The sequence below is a fragment of the Hyalella azteca genome, unplaced genomic scaffold, assembly GCF_000764305.2.
Source record: "Hyalella azteca isolate HAZT.00-mixed unplaced genomic scaffold, Hazt_2.0.2 contig8117, whole genome shotgun sequence".
Lineage (NCBI taxonomy): Eukaryota > Metazoa > Arthropoda > Malacostraca > Amphipoda > Hyalellidae > Hyalella > Hyalella azteca.
The window spans coordinates 19,757-37,569 of record NW_025938218.1 but is presented as its reverse complement, the minus strand read 5'-3'; the positions used below and the strand labels follow the sequence as shown (position 1 = coordinate 37,569).

General features: G+C 36.2%; 1 protein-coding gene across 2 annotated transcripts; it reads right to left on the bottom strand.

Moving 5' to 3' along the window:
* Positions 1 to 355: 355 nt before the first annotated feature.
* On the bottom strand, positions 356 to 9,806 carry LOC108669727 (thimet oligopeptidase). 2 transcript variants are annotated; one of them, XM_018157132.2, is made up of 14 exons: positions 9,756 to 9,806; positions 9,368 to 9,559; positions 8,570 to 8,709; positions 8,094 to 8,209; positions 7,593 to 7,762; positions 6,556 to 6,668; positions 6,119 to 6,338; positions 5,710 to 5,814; positions 5,004 to 5,126; positions 4,482 to 4,622; positions 3,464 to 3,715; positions 2,803 to 2,928; positions 2,235 to 2,369; positions 356 to 1,604 (listed from the first exon to the last, which is right to left on the bottom strand). In XM_018157132.2, the coding sequence occupies exons 1-14, from the start codon at positions 9,801 to 9,803 to the stop codon at positions 1,413 to 1,415; spliced, it is 2,073 nt and encodes a 690-aa protein (XP_018012621.1). In that variant the 5' UTR covers positions 9,804 to 9,806; the 3' UTR covers positions 356 to 1,412. The 2 variants fall into 2 exon arrangements, with proteins under 2 accessions (XP_018012621.1, XP_018012622.1); XM_018157133.2 differs by lacking the exon at positions 9,756 to 9,806 and having other exon boundaries at positions 9,368 to 9,616.
* Between the last annotated feature and the right edge of the window lie 8,007 nt (positions 9,807 to 17,813).

Here is a 17,813-nt window from a genome sequence, read left to right as displayed (position 1 = left end):
AATAATGAACAATAGAATAACACGCCAGAACATAAGGACTTGCGTGAGGGTTATGGTAAGTCGTAACTCCTCTGCAAGTTAATGCATACGAAATTGGTGCTTTGGTTGTACCTATACTACTTCTATGGGACAAGGCAAGAAAAATATGATAACACGACAAAAATCCACCCGCTGCTGTCAGAATTTTATGAATCCAGAACACGATGAACTTCATATACGCTCTTGGTAGCTTGCAGTTTGACGCATCCTTGCATCGAATTAATGGAAAAAATCAAGCCCTAATGATATATATCAATAAGGATTGATACAATTGAACATAACGATCGTGTACTTGGAACATAACGATCGTGTCAAATTGTAGCTACCTTTTCAAGAATCATACTAGCTTAGAGTTAACCCAAATCACACATATCCACACACGTGGTCCTTATATTAAGTCAATTGAAACGAAGATGCACAAATAACACTCAAAAATTTACAGAAAGAATGGGAATCATTTGTTTTCTAATCCATTGAATGAATGACGCACTTCTACGTTGTTACTTGACTTGCACCAGAGATAAGAGCTTTTGAAATAGCTGGGAACATGGAGAAATTTGCATTCTAGTTGGCAATTAAAGCATTATTCGTTAAATAACAGCATGGAAAATTTCCTAAAACTCATCACAATGAAATAATCAAAATATCGTACACCACAATGAAGACCAAAGATGAGACCGTAGAGATCTTGATTGCGATCCTGAAACACACTCTTATTTCAATTAGGCATGTACTCCCACAAAAAAAAAAGGAAATGTGAGCTAAATCATCAGGCCAAACTTGCCACTTATGTAGATATTAGCTTACCGAGTATCTGGATTAGCTTACAGATACTTCTGCTTATCGAGATGCAAATGAAGATATTCATAATTCGAGCCGATCTTCTTCAAATGGCATATAATTTCACTAACGGCAAACAATTTCATGAACTGAAAAGCTGCACACCAGCCGAGTGAATCAAATTTCAATTTCAAGGCAGCATCGAAATATTCGACAGTTTCATGGACACCATTTCCTAATATATCTGCAATTATTACCAAAAGTAAGCAGTAACAATGCGTTCACAAGACACAACTGCCAACTTTTATAACGATTCACGGTGGACCAAATCAAAAAACTGAACGCTGGCTAACGAGAGATACACACAAAAACTATTCTTTCAACTTAAAACCCCAAAATTATATAAATAATGAAAAGAACTACACGAAAATCACAGGTCTGCACTCACAACTTCACTGGCAATATCATGAGCAATATCATCAAACTAGGGTGTGCACGTGTCTTTTTGTGCACAAGTATAAAAAGTTACGAAGTTATGATAATCCTGCCCAGCTGGTAATTTGTTAATAGCACGAACTGGCAATGCAGCATCATCAGAGTCCCTTGCTCTTGAGAAAAGCTGCGTTGTTGGGCTGCCTGCCGAGAAACTCTACCAGCATGTCCATGGCATCGACGGTGTTACCGCGCTCCAGGATCAGGCGACGGTACTGCTTGCCGACGCTCGCATCCAGCACCTTACCAGCGAACTTGGTGTCGAACATGTCCATGCTGAACACCTCGGACCACTGCAATGTACACAAAAGGCGTATGAATAATCAACCATACACAACATAATCAATCATTTTACGTATGCATAATCAATCGTCGTAGGGTAAGTAATGAAGCAGCCACAGGATCATGATGAATTAAGCTAAATTGAATACAAAGATCAAGAGCTTCATAGAGTGCGGTATCATGTTGTGGGATGTAATGAACAAACTAAATTTTAATTTAAACACTGAAATGCAATCTAAACATCTTATTCACTAATTTAATGCAATTTACATAAAAAATGATAATCAGAGGCGCTAAAGAAAAAAAACAGGAATAAATTATAGAAGGGAAGGTGCAAAAGATGTAATAATACTGAGTCAAGTTACTAGTAGCGATGGGAATCAATGTCAAAAAATATATGTAGAAGGGTACTAAGGAGAACAATATAGGGTTCCAGCTGAATTTTTATATAAATTCAATTTTTAATATAATTTCAAATATTCAAGGACCGCTAGAATCGTTACAGACGTTTCGGCTCATAATACTGGTATACAGGGTTAGTTACTGGCACACAGGGTTAGTTACTGGCACACAGGGTTAGATACTGGCACACAGGGTTAGGTACTGGTACACAGGATCATTATACATGCATATGCACTTACGAGATATCCATAATACTGAGCGTCGTAGCCTCCTCCGACATGACCGAAGCTAGCAGGCATGTTGGTGTTTGGAACAACAGCAAATCCAGTAATTTTCTTGTGTAATTCAGCGAACAGAGCTGCCGTGTCTACACTCTGTAAGGTAGATTCAAGTAAATTACAAAATAGGTTCAAATTGTAGGGAATTATTAGAAAAAAACAATCCACGCAGTAAAATGATGGTATCAAATTAAGCATGCAGGTTTTCAACAAGTTCCACTGAGCATGTCTGTGGTCAAGTATTTTTGGATTCATTTGAAGACTGTACTATATTACATGAGTGTACTTGCTATAAGGTTATTCAACGTATGATAAATTGATACAACTCATTTCAGCGCATTAATCACACAAAACATTGGTATAACCGTCACATTATATCTCTCTCGGCCAAATCATTTCAAAAGCCCTCTATGAGTTGCTTAGTAATTTAAATTTACATATACAAATAGACGTGGAAATACAAATTTACGTGAATTGCGCAACAGAGAAAAATTTCCATATCAAATGCCAGTAGTGGAGCAAGACGAACCTCTCGTGAATGGATTTCCTGGTCGAATGTAGCGAGGGCAATCTGCCTCATGTTAACGAGCCCGGCGTTAGCTTTACGGGAGGTGGCCAACTTCTGCAGTAGCTCGTCAGGAATTGCTTCTCCTGTCTGCTCAACACATTAAATCAATTTGTAATAAGATGAAAATCAAAACAACAAGACGTTTTTAGTTATTTTTAGGTGCTGGTAGAGGATCTTAATAAAGGCTCAAGACTATCCATGCGATGCAGTGGGGATAAATAGGATGTTTAGTGACACACTCGGATTTTATTGCCAGAATTTCAAGAAAGGTAGAGCGAAACTACCTGAGTATTTCAAGTATATGAAAGAAAAAACTTCAAAACATATTAGTTTAACATTAAATTGATACCCGTCAATATATAAGTATCATGGTTTCAGTTGAACTTGGGAATTGTTATTCCCTAACATCGTAAGGAGAAATGAACTGTTAGATGTAGAGAACATTATTGCAAGTAAACTAAACACAAATGCTTTGGTTAGTCAAAGACGTTTAAGCAAGACATTTGAAGCTCAGTATCGCCATCAGCTCATAAGCTCGTGAGAAGACAATAGAATATCAAACATCGAAGGATCCTCCCATACAACAGAGAGATAAGCCCTCCAACAGGAAGCAGTAAATAACCTTGTAATGGGCGCTCATGAGCGCAAGAGGCTCCTTGTGCCAAACCCAATTTTCGAGCATCTGTGACGGAGCCTCGACGAAGTCACGAGCTACAGCGGTGCCGCAGAACATGGCGATGTCAACACGACTGCATACGTTGTGCATCACGTGGCCAAACTCGTGGAATAAAGTCTCGACCTCGGAGTGCTCCAGCAGCGCCGGCTTCTCGGCACTCGGTTTGCTGAAGTTGCACAGCATGGCGCATACTGAGACCTGGGAGCATCAATGAAGTTTCTGGTTTATGATCATGTAGGCTGATGCAGCAATAAAGAATGAAGATCAATACAAAGTACCCACATAACGTTACTGGGTTCGGCAAACGTGAGCTACGGCAAGATTTCTCATTCAAGTTAACAAGCGAAATCATCTTCAATCTAGATAAATGATATTTATCAACAAAGCAAAGTTATACCATATAGACAGTGTACTAAGAAACTTTGCATTATTTATTCATGAATAGGTACTGGTGAACTTACCATTATTATATCAGAACAACTTGTGATCTCGTGATAATTTTAAACAGTTACAGTAAAGGCAGAAATTTTCAAAGCTCTAATCCAACCAGCCCTATGTTACACAAAACTATCACGATTATCAATGGGGCAAAAATGCACAAGATGTTATTATACAATGATTAGTGAGATGATTATTGACAAGATTAATGACAAGATTAATGACACGATTGATGACGCGATTAATGACACGATTAATGGCAGGATTAATGACATGATTAATGCCATGATTAATGACATGATTAATGGCATGATTCCTGACATGATTAATAACATGATTAAAGACATGCTTAATGACCCGATTAATGACATGATTATTGACAGAATTATTGAGACATCATGCAAGGTGCTAGCAAGTTTAATGACACGATTAATGACACGATTAACGACACTATTAATGACAGGATTAATGACATGATTATTGACAGAATTAATGAGACATCATGAGAGGTGCTAGCAAGCCAGACCTGGCGTTCAGAGTTGGGCTCGGGCCGACAAGTTGGCTGGAGCGGGAAGACGGCGGCATGGCTGTACTTCCCAGGGCGAGGGTGCAGGTCTAAGAAAAAGTAACCGAGCAAGTCTGCTGTTTCAGCGTCACTCACTGAATACTGGACAACAGGGAGCAAGAAATCATTATCACTCACATAGCAATGTATAGGAAAACAATTAAATCCAGAAGAATAGCAAATCCAGAAGAAAAATAACTTAAATTATTCAATTTTTTTCAATTCAAGTGATCACGGAAGTTCAAATAATACCAAATGTTGAACAATATATACAACTTAGCATACAATAACAGGGGATTTGATTTTTTCCTTAGATGAGCCACCAGCTTATATAAATACCAGCTCACATATATATTATATAAAATTTATATTCCTGGTTTATCACAAATATTTTGAATGATATTCTGAACCATTTTCCTTATTTTCATGAGGTTATTTAAATTAAAAAATTGCAATCTATTATAAAAAAGATTTGCCACCCACCATAGAGACGTCCTGATGCCAGACAGCAGCGTCATCAACCTTGGTGAACGAGACGCTCAGCAGCTTCTGGTAGATCTCAAACATGCCACTCAGCACGCGCTCGAGCGGGAAGTATTCGCGCAGCTGACAAAAAGATCATTCATTAATCAATGCAATGAAGGGTAATTTTCAATTTAAAAAATAGAGAAGGAGAATATTTTGTAAACTCAAATGTAGATAGGGATTTGAGTTTCCATGTTAAATATTTCATTCATGCAGTCACAGTTTTTATCCGAAGTATCAACTGGGTGATAAAACACAATGACAGCGCAAATGAATTTGGCATGAAACCAAAATGGTAATCAGAGAAGGTTTTGATACTTTATTAACTATCGTCAATGCTGCATAAGATGCCACTCGGCAGAAACTGTACTTAACTCGCCGCTCGTCAATAAAAACTGTATAATACTGGCCAGAATTACGATTTGTTAAGTTGGATTACCACATAATACTAAGGAGCTTCGTCAATCACGCTAGAAACTTGTGGTTCAGTTTTATTTAAAAAAATAGATTGATTCTTTTGAAGGCTGGTGACATCAGTGCTGTGGGGAGAGAAGAAAGTGGCATTGACGGAAGTTTTTTCCCATTTAAAGACCAATGCAGTAGTTTTTCAAAGCATAGAAAAAACATTGAACATAAATAGGGTCAAATTAAAGTTGCTTCTTACAATGGTGTGATCGACGGCATATTTCTTCTTCTCGACCATGTCCATGTAGTAGCGCATGTCCCAGAGCTCCAGCTCTCCCTCAAACTTCATACCGAGCTCAGTGAACTGCAATTCAAGGGTTCTAGAGACAGCTATCTTTTCTTCATTTAGAGAAGCAGTATTGTCAAAATTACAACTTTATTAATACAAAACTATTTTTTTACAAAAATTAAGTTCAGGTACCTCTTCTTGTTTGAGTTGAAGCATCTCTTTTCTTCATTTAGAGAAGCAGTATTGCCAAAATTACGACTTCAGTATTACAAAACTACATTTTCACACAAATTAAGTTCAGGTACCTCTTCTTGTTTGAGTTGAAGCATCTCTTTTCTTCATTTAGAAAAGCAGTTTTACACAAATTAAGTTTAGGTACCTCTTCTTGTTTGAGTTGAAGCATCACATCTCTCTCCTTGAGAGCAAGCGGTTCCAGTTTGGCATGCAGATCTGTGAGGAAGTCAGCCACAGCTTCAGTGGTCTTGGCCATGCGGTCACTGAGTATGAAGGCTGCGTGTGTTGGGAAGCCAAGAAGCTGTGCTGCCTCATGGCGAATTCTCACAAGCTCTTCCAGCAGCGGCGTGTTGTTTGACATGCACCTAGAATATAATATAAATATATACAAGGACATTGGTAGATGCAAATTCAAACCAAATTCATCAGTCTTCATTAGCTAATACAGACAAGGTTACAATTACTTACATAATGCTTGGTCAAGATAAAAAAAGGATAATTATAATCAAACTGAGGCCTACTTCATTTCAAGTGAGAGATATCATGACACCATAAAAGAATAGATGCAGAAGACAACCATACTTCTGATTAGCAGCGGTGATCATGGCTTTGCGAGTCTCAGGCAATCTACACTTCTTCATCACAGGGAATAGGTGATTGTATTTGATGGTGACCTCCAGCAGTCCATCTTCACCCTGATATCAGTTAAAAAATAAATTATTCATCAATGCAAGCCAGAAATTGGTCAAAAATAGATGAGGATGCTTCAAAAATGTTAAAAAATAAGGTTCATATATTATTTCACTGTTTATAACGCGCTAAGGAGATTATATTTTAATGTAGGAGTTAGTGTGCTACTAGACTACAGAAGTATAACTCTGAGTTTGTAAGTACAACTTCAACTTTCACCAACCCATGTTTTAAATTGCCATCTTTTTCTTCAGAACTGCTTTATAAACCATCTTTCTTCAAGGATTTCAACTGAGTTTGTGTTTTAATTTTCATCTTCACCTGTACTAGTAGATGTTGATATACTGGTACTATCTGTTTAAATCTTATGTTCACATCAATCTTTTCATTATGTACCCTTCCACTTATTTGCTTACTAATAAAGTTGACATATATCCATCTTATCTACTAGGAGGACCAAGTAAAAACGTAAAATAACATTCACTCAAGTAGTTCTTTGAATGCTTAAATGAAATTTAAATATTATTTAAATTTTATCATTTACTTATGAAAAAAGTAGTTTTTCATTCAGTTTGAAATGTTTGGCACAAAGAATGCTGAAAAGAAATGTAAAGAATGGATAACTTTCAAAAAGCACCAGCAAATACAAGCAAAGTATGTGCATGCAGTAGTAGTAATCCAAGCACTAGGAGGCAAAATGAAGGTACACTTAAATTTACTTCAGAAGAAAGGCATTGAATTTTAAATGATGGAATTTACTTGGAAAACTTCCACCATAAACTGCCAAGCATTCAAAAATAAAATTATCATAATATTAGGGAATGTAGGAGAATTCCGATGAGGACTCATCTCTTTGAAAATCCAATTTATTCCCTGAATCCTGTTTAATGAACCAATGGCCAATAGAGTTGATTGATAAGATAGCTTACCTCTGGAAACTCTTTGATAAGATCTTCAGGCAGTCCAACAAGGTCCTCCTTCTTGAAGTACAACTTAGTGTCATCCTCATTTAGATTTGAACTGAATTTTATACTCAGTTCAGACTCCTTAGTTTTAAGCTCCTTGATTTTAGTCTGAATTTCAGGTGATAAATGCAATCCTGCAAATGCAAGGAAGAAAATACAAAAGAAATTCTTCTATTTTTGACAATCAACCATTAGAACACATTAAATGAAATGAAGATTTACAAAATGCTGAATTGATGGTTTCATAAAATGAGATTCAGTTTGATACCTTTCGATTTTTGGAATTTCAGTCCCTTCAGCTACTAGTACTTTGTAACCAAAATTCAAGGAAAAGGAGCACATACAAAGAAAGCAGCGTAATTGCTCCCATATGGTAATCAGGCATGAGAAAAGTGATAAGTAAACATTGCATGAATAACATTCATGATTACTCTTCAAGGGATTATGAAATTTGGCATCACTCACCATATCTTTTCCCTTTAACAATGAGTTTCTCAACGAATCGTTTCTGTTCAGCCCGAAGACTTGCCAGATCACTTTTTTGCACCTGCAGGAGCCGCTCAAATATATCGCTCCTCATGCTGTTCAGAGAAAATTTAATGAGCATTTATTAAGATATAGTATACTCTACTCTTGTGAAAATCCTATGGAAATGATTGGCAGTGAAGCTAAAATAAAAACTGCAATGAATAAAGAAAGAGTTGCATTGAATAAACATAATTCTTAAATTAAATTACAATTTGACAAGATAACATGATAATGCTATTAATTTTTATTTTCAAGCAAGTATTTTGCAGTCTGTAGAAAAACTTTGTAATAGGTGGTTAAATGAGATCAATCAAAGCTGTTCAAACATCATGAACTAAACTGCCCTTAAATTATTCTGATAATTGAATATGTGTATAGGAAAGAGTACAGTTTACAAACTGATATACACTTACTTGAGAGCAACATCAAATTCTTCCATTTTTTCCTCTGCTTTTGAAGATGCATCTCTGACCAACTTGTCAGCAACACAGTGCTGAGGCATGTCCAGTACGGCTCCACGCGTCCTAAACACACGTTGTAGTTCCTCTAAAGGCTTTATAATGGAATGAGATGAAATGTTATTAGAGAACAAGTATGCAAGATGCATGCACGTACATAATCAATAATCCAACAAATAAGATTTATTTATTCCCATTGATAGAATTTTGTTATTTTTTATCATTTCTGTTAGAATAAATGGCAATCTAATTTGATAGATCATTTTTACTTATTAGAATATCAAAATTAAATGATAAATGTCAACCATTACTAGAAGGTATGATTAAATCAACAGCATTAATGTCATTCACTAGTTTTCCAGAGAATAAATTGCTAAGTAAAAGAAGAAAGAAAATATATATCATTTACCAAAGAAGATTTGTAAAAATGGCATAGAGCAACACATTTTTTTTAGCATGTATATGATGGTGTAATATAGTAGGAAAAATATTGCAATGCAAAGTCTTAATACTGTTTGAATAGTTTTTAAATATTGCAATTTCACAGAAATTTTTATATATCAATACTTCATGGCTGCAATTCTAAACTTTTCCTAGCAGACAAGCAATGAACATGCATTGTTTACAACTCAACAATGCACTTCACAGCACTTGCTATCAAAGCACCTCTCAAGTATCAAGTAAATACTCAATCTGCTATTTTCCATGCAACAAAGGGTTGAATTAACCATACATACAATGCAATTTATTTACCTTTGCAATTTTTTCATAGTCAGCCTTGTCCAAAGGGACAGAACCAACTTGGTCTGCAATTTTTGTTAAGTCAGCAATGAGATTTTTTGTATCTTCCTCTATTTGTGCCGGGGTACATTTGGTCAAATCCCAATTACCAATAACTCCCTTCGGCACAGCCATACTGACTAAAGTGCGACCTGAATAAATTATCTGAAAAATAAAAAGATTTGCACTTTAATCAATTATTCCCTTTCAAGATTTAATGCATTTAGATGTCTTGCAATAATTAAAACTTCTTTTACAATTGTCATTGAGAATAACTCTGTAAATGGCAAAAAACACAGAAGCTACCAAGTCACACAAAATACGCAAGAACAGTTCAAATATGTTATAAATATCCACTCACTTTAGACTTTGTGCTTTTAATAAATAAACCAACACAATGATTGGTCATAACATCTGATGCAAAATGACTGGCAGCCCTACTGTGACTAGCACAGCTGAAAATTAGTCTTAAAAACATATCTGAAAAGTAGCTTATTTCAATTAAATCTAGGATTAATCTATTAAGAAAATTTCATCAAGAATTTAAAAGCAAAGAAAAATCCACAAAAATTCATATCTTATAGAAAATGTTTTGAAAACCAGCTCAATTGTCAGTTCGTAGAATCTAGAATCACAAATCACAAGTCACAAATAAATACATTGAAAGCACAGAATGAAATTGAAACTTAAATATACAAGTATTAGAAGGAGCAAAAAAACTATCTATTAACAATTTCTAGGGGATAGGAGCTAACAGCTGAATTCAAACTGGGCCTAAGTTTAATGATGTACAATGATTCTAACATGCGCAAATCGGAAGTCCCAGAGGTGGAAGCTAACACCCTAAAGTCACTGTCAGATCAGGGACATCACACTGCTTGGCGTGAGCGTGTACAGCCGAATGAGGGGGGGGCGATAGCAACTGTCCGGTTCTACAACTCCTGCCCTTATGCTCAGAGACCCTGGAATAAATATTGCATGACGTCATCCCAAAGGACGCACATGCACATCGTGCACAACAATATTGATAAACCAGGGATGATCATATATGAACAGGGAGCATATCTTTATATCTAAATTGTTTACCAGCACAATATGGAAATTGACATTTGGGAAGTATCTATTGAATAAGACTTTTAATTCTCTTGACATAGCTTCAGACGCAGGGCCAAAGTATGGAAAAGAACAATAAATAACTTTATCAAGTGTTTTCAATTAATTCTCTCTTTTTGTCCCCAGTGTTTGAATGTTAGATTGATTCAGATCAGTGGAATACTAAAGCCAGTTAGTCATTTTTGTGCCAAGTCATCTTCTTCATGGGTTGTTATTGACCAAGGCAGATTTGCTTTTTTGACCTAGTGCCTTTTGCTGACTAACCTGCTGCAATAAATGAACCTGCTTTCTGGCTATGCTGATATCAAGACTGACCTGTTGCTGAACTGCTGATAATGCTTTTCTTGGCTCTTTAAATAGGTGAGTAAAAGGAATACTCTTGCCACGCATCTCAGTCCTAAATTTTAATTATTGAATGTTATCAGTAAATGTTTGTACATACCATCAACCAGGGCTACTCGGGACGATTTCGATTGTTTTTCATTCGTAACTTCTTATCATAAAACATTTTATAAACAAGTTTAGCCTCATTTCAAAGCTCTTTGCAACGGCTATCACATGGCTTCTCCAAAAAAATTCCATATGCTACCGTCAAACGGGGTAATAAGGGACGGTTTTGAGCATTTTTTGTTGATAACTTCTTACCATGAAACATTTCAGAAACAAGTTTGGGCTCATTTTAAAGGTCTTTGCAAGGGCTATCATATGGCATCTCCAAAAAAATTCTATATGCTATTTGTAAGGTTCTAGATGCAATATAAATGAACCCTGAATTAATCTGGAAATGGAGTAAAAAGGGACACAAGAAATAACTACTAACAGTACTCTGAAGTCCTCCTCTTTCATTGTAGATGATGTAGATGTAAAATAAATGACATTTTCTGTGATTTTTACTTGTTTTTCTTTATTGATATGACATTACTGTATCCATGGACATGCCATTGAGCATTGACAATGACCTTGTCCACTGCAAGCTTCATATCAGCAGCCATGTAGCATCTCTTCTGTGTCTGTAAGCTTACAGGATGGTTAGTAATTTCGCACAATTTTAATTGAGTCTAGTGATTTTACTATAACAAAAAAGATCGTGAAAAACATACCTGAAACAGAAAATAATGTTCTAGTGACAACCATCATATGTTTTGAAGAAATAAATCATAGTTTAGGTCAATTACTTTTCAGTCCATGATGCCCGGTGCACAATTCTATATATAGCATTCTATGTACAATTTTGTGACGACCGATGATGCACTAATTTTTTGATGAGTGAATTTTTTTCACCAAATGAGGTAAATGTAATCAAAATTCTTTGTTGTTAATTAATTTTTTGTTAACTGGAGCCTTTGCTAGCTGAGGTTCTACTGTAAATGCATTTTTAAGGGTGTCCCTAATTACCTCGGGGGGTGTCCCTTTTTACCCTGTCACACGGAAATGGCTGCCATTTTTTTTTAATGAGATGGGCAAGTTCTGTCAATTACGTTTTCAAGCCAACACCTGGGTGCAAATTTATGCAAGTAAAATCTTTGAATATTGTTGCCAGAAGGCATTATTGCTTTTCTCCACTCAACCCATCTGTGTCATTAACCACTTTTCATACTCAATGCATCCTTTTGTTTCATATCGTTTCAGAACAGAGGTAATAATTAAATTCCATTCAAGCCAAGTTTAATTCAGTAACTAAAATGCTGCCAAGACAGTTAAATGCATCAAGTTAATTCTGCAATACTGTTGGGTGAGTGAAGCTGTTCCTAATAATGTATATATATATGTATGTCTTCCGTAATACTGCATTTTTCACATCTTTTTAACCGTTGCATTATTTATCTGTATTAATTGAGCACAACCCTACCAAAATTTAGTAAACTTTGTTGCAAGTGTTCATAGACATAATGGTGATGCGGTCCTTGTTTTACCTATATAACTAACTATAACTTTACCTATATAATAACTTGCATTATTGTGTCAAATCTACTTCCAATGTTGTTTGCTTTGTGTTTATTAATTATGATTTTTGCACCAATAACTCTTGCAATCTAACTTACTATGCTAAATTATCAGTCTTTAATTTCCTAAATGTTTGTTCATTATTCAGTTGTAGCATGATTGCTTCAAGGTAATCTCTAAACTTAGGCATGATCGATTGTAACCTGTTTTGTATCATAGCCACATTATGCTCAGTATATTTCATTTGTAATTTTTATATCTTTCAGCTGTCTGAGGACCTTATGTGCCATTGCCCATCCTGTGCTCCCTATTCCATATCACTAGTTACCAAGCACCAAGTCCCATAGACCTAAAGCACTATAGGCAATATTGTCTCTGTACATTCATCGGCATGTCAGTTGTATTTTAAAATCCCATAATAAAGCAGAACTCTTCTGGCAACTCTTTACTTACACCATTATTAGACTAATTCAGCTTCACTTAAGTGGGTTACAAGTTAATCCCCCCGCAGCATACACGGGAACAATATGGCAAATATTTTTTTGCTCCAGACCTTAGCAGCTCGGTACTTTTCCAAAATCGCACTTTTCACACTATTTTCAACGATTTTTAAAAGATAGTATATGCTTGATTTCTTGACTAGCTTTATACATAATAGATACCGTAGTCAAAATTTTGAAGTTTACACCACTATTTTTAGTTTTGCAATATTTTGATTAGTTTAGCTGCTATAACATTTCTACGAAATATGGGATGCCCGTTTCTATTTACCTTGCCCGTCCCTTTTTACTCCATTTGACGGTATTTGTAAGGTGCCAGAAGCAAAAAATGAGTGTCCCGAGTAGCCCCGTCGAACGGGGCTACTCGGGACACCTGGAATAAAACTTCATTTCAAAACATTTTAAGCATGCAGAGTGTACTCATCCACTACTAACAGTACTCTGAAGTCCTCCTCTTTCATTGTAGAAGATGTAGAGATAGAATAAATGACATTTTCTGTGATTTTTACTTCTTTTTCATTTATCGATATGATGTTACCATTGTTACCATATACATTAATTACCGTATTATTGATGCGATATTACCGTATCCATGAACATGCCATTGAGCATTTACAACAACCTTGTCCACTGCAAGCAGCCCCCTCAGGGGGGGACTTCTGTTGCGTGTCTGTGCTCGTCAGAAGTCCTATGGGATTTCGCGTTCCTAGGGGGATTGTTCCTGAGCGCCCCACCGCTGAGTTCGCGGTGTCTGACTAGGTCTCAGTTGTGGGGTTGTTATCAAGTAGGTAGGATTCCTTACATTTCCCTTCTCTGTCTCTCTTGTGCGGGCAGCCGATGTCCCGTGTAAGCAACCTCTTGTTCGAGTGTCTTCATTTCTGTTGCTTTTCACCTGTCCCTCCTTGTCACTTCGACTCTTTGAGATGCTACAGCTGCTTCTTTCAAGCCACCTTCAGCGGGCTGGACAATTGAGACCTTCTGCCCCTTGTGGGTGATGAATAATTGAGACCTTCCACCTCTATGGTGATGTTCATCTTGACTTTCGGTGCAAGATAGCTAAATAGCTGAAGTGCTAGTAAACATTTGACCACTAAACTAACCACCCCCACTGCAAGCAGCAGCCTTGTCCACTGCATATCAGCAGCCTTATAGCATTTTTTCTGTATCTGTAAGCTTACAGGATGGCTAGTAATTTCACACCATTTTAATTGGGTCAAGCGAATTTATTCTAAAAAAATATAACTCAGTACTCACTGCAGTGAGTGACAGAGATTGCATTTTCTCGTTGACAAAAAAATGACGTGACAGACGGACATGGCGAGCACAATAGTGCATTTTTTCCATAAATGAGAAATTGCCCTAAAAAGATCATGAAAAACTTACCTAAAACAGAAAGGAATGTTTTAGTGACCACCATCATATGTTTTGACAAATAAATCATAGTTCAGGTCAATCACTTTTCATTCTATGATGCCTGGTGCACAATTCTATATATGACATTCTATGCACAATTTTGTGATGACCGATGATGCACTAATTTTTCGATAAGTGAAATTTTTTTGCTGAGCAAGGTAAATGTAATCAATATTCTTTGTTTTTAATCAATTTTTTTCTTAACTGGAGCCTTTGCTAACTGAGGTTCTACTGTAACTGCGTTTTTGGGCATATCCCAAATAGCCCTGGAAGGCTGGGGGTGTGTCCCGAGTAGCCCCGCTCCGCCATTTTTTTAGGATTGGGGTAAGTAAATTCTGCAAATAAAGTTTTCATGCTGACACTTGTCTGCCACTTTTTTCTAAACAAAATTTTTTAATACGGCAAATATTTTTATACTACACTTTACAGATCTTAAGCAGAAGTAACTTTTCAAAATATCATTTTTCACCATTTTTTTCAGGAATTTTCCAAAGCTAGTAAATGTAGTATTTTTTAACTTCCTTTATACTACAGAGGTAAGAAAAATATTGACATTTATGCCACTTTATCCCTTTTGTGACTGACGGGACTGTGACGTCCCGCTCAATGTTTTACTCCATAACTTGCATACAGCGTACCATTCGAGGCATAGCTAACAACAGGGACACATGAGTAACACTACTGTGCTTATGTCAACTCAAAAGTAATTGACTGACGGGACTGTGACGTCCCGCCCAACGATTTACTCTATAACTTGCATGTAGCGCTAAATTCAAGGCATAGCTAACTACAGGGACATATTAGAAACACTCCTGCGCCTACATAGGGTAAACGCGGTATATTCCGACACATTAAGGACGCATCGAGAAATGAAAAACTATTAAAAAAACGTATGCGTTACATAAGTTCTGTTGCCTTCACATGACTCTCAAAACACTTCACTACGCGTCAGCAACGATGAAACGTCACAAAATGTTGCCATATTTATTAAAAAGCCTGGCTTTGAATTAGAACACTAACGAATATTGAACACTACTTAATTACGTTTTAATTAACAGCTATTAGGCTTTTAATTAAGCAAATTTCAATTTTTGTACAAAGCTTTGAACAATCTGTGTGTGCCCAATTCAAGTTGTGTCGGAATTAGTTTTCATGTGTCGAAATCCAACATCTCAACTTAATCATCTATTAATTTATTCACAACTCAAAATCAGCGAATACAAGTATACTTAAAGGATTCCTAATATATTCACAGACGTATTTAAAAGTCTCAAACCATAATGTTCTTCCTATAAAAACAGTTATTCACTATTTGGTAGAGCCATGTCAACTGTCAAATTTGACACATTTTTCGATGATCTCACCACGTGGCATGCATTGTCTCTCTTTGGATCTCAATATTTTCCCGCTAGCATAGTGGCAAACCAGAGCTCTTTTAGAATCAGTTCATTTTTAATTTCCTCATTTACTCGAGATTTAATCAAATTTCTTAAGTATTATAATGTTGGTATCCAGGATACTTTACTGGTCTTAGTGGTCTACTTATAGGACTCAAAAATGAACTTGAGGGAGAGTCTAAAAAACTCTCTGCTTTGCCACTATGCCCGCTAGATGACCAAGACCTAGTGTTTTTGCAGTATTTCGACACGCAAATGTATGACGTCACCATTTCAACCATCAATGAACGCATGGAACTAAAACAAAGCTTAATATAAAGGAAAAGCTGGAGAGGTGACAGAATTACCTACGATGTCGGAATATACCGCGTTTACCCTATATATGTCCACTCTAAAGGAATATTAATAAAGGTTTTTTGGGATATGTTATTATAGGTATAAGCTATTACACGCGTTTGCCAAAGGAAGTTTGTGATATTATTCAACTACTAACAAAAAATATTACGAAAATATTTTTTTATCAAAATCAGTGATATCGCAAATTGTGTCAGTCAGTGTCACGGTCACCTCAGTTGGAACCATATACTACCGGGATTTTCTAGTCCCAAATATCTAATTTTTACCATTAACATATATTTAATTATTTTTTACGGAGATGCAATATTCAGTCCAAGTTCATGATGATTCTGTAGAAAAATGCGAATAAAAAATTGTAGAACTCATTGCCGTCACGAAAGGGTTAACAAAGTCACAAACCAGAGATATTTTTAGAATCAGTTCATTTTTAATTCCCTCATTTACCCAAGATTTATACCAATTTCTTATGTATGATGGTGCTGGTATCCAGGATACTTTACTGATCTACTTATAAAACTCAAAAATGAACTTGAGGGAGAGTCTATAAAACTCTCTGCTTTGCCACTGTATGCCACTATATTTAGTTTTGCAATATTCCAACTAGTTTTGCAACTAAAACAGTTTTATGCCGAGTCAGAGGACTGTCTGCCCCGAGTGCAACCTAGTAATAGGGTAAACGCGGTATATTCCGACACTTTAAGGACGCATCGAGAAATGAAAAACTATAAAAAAAAAAAAACGTATGCGTTACGTAAGTTCTGTTGCCTTCACATGACTCTCAAAACACTTCACTACGCGTCAGCAACGATGAAACGTCACAAAATGTTGCCATATTTATTAAAAAGCCTAAAGGAAAAACTAGAGAAGTGACGGAATTACCTACGATGTCGGCATATACCGCGTTTACCCTACATAATAGTGCAACCTCTTCCCTGACTCATAACTTCGTGCATAGTGGCAAACTAGAGCTTTTTTAGAATCAGTTCATTTTTAATTTCCTCATTTACTCAAGATTTAAACCAATTTCTTAAGTATGATAATGCTGGTATCCAGGATACTTTACTGGTCTACTTATAGGACTCAAAAATGAACTTGAGGGAGAGTCTAAATTCTAAAAAACTCTCTGCTTTGCCAGTGCCACTATGACTTTGTGATCATAGGAACTGCTCAAGTTAATGGTTGAGGAGGTCAGGAGGCCAGCTCTGCCGCATCTGCCATAGCAGGAAGCGTCTAGCCTCTTAGTCTGCCTCTACCCTCTAGGCCTCTGGGCTCTGGCCCTCTGCCAGTCTGCCCTCTGGCAGCTAGCCTGAGTAGCCTCTAGGGGTGGCACTTTTAAATGCAATAAGTATAACAACAATGAAAAGAGGAAATAGAAATAAGATAAGTAAAAAGATTTAGAAGTGAATATTATAAAAAATAATGATATAAATAAATACAAAAAAAAATAATAATAATAAATAAATACACACGAAAAAATAATAATAAAAGAAGAGAAAAAAAACCGGCAAACCTTTGTGGGAGAAAGCCAGTTGGGTTTTCTAAAGAAAAAAAATTAATTTATGATGGATTACACAAAGATTTTATAACTTTAAGTGGTTTAAGGACTTATATTGCAAAATTAACCGGTTATTTCACGGAACGCTACTCAAAAGCTCAAACAAGGGCTTTCGCTTCCAACGCAACTTACTCTCTCCG

What these genes read in the sequence shown, in the direction of transcription:
- LOC108669727 (XM_018157132.2), bottom strand. Translation starts at nt 9,803, where the DNA reads ATGACCAATCATTGTGTTGGTTTATTTATTAAAAGCACAAAGTCTAAA. An exon ending in TTATCAAAGAGTTTCCAGAG is followed by an intron (nt 6,669 to 7,592) that starts GTAAGCTATCTT and finishes AACTGATATCAG; the next exon opens with GGTGAAGATGGACTGCTGGA. An exon ending in AGCCCAACTCTGAACGCCAG is followed by an intron (nt 3,716 to 4,481) that starts GTCTGGCTTGCT and finishes TGATGCTCCCAG; the next exon opens with GTCTCAGTATGCGCCATGCT.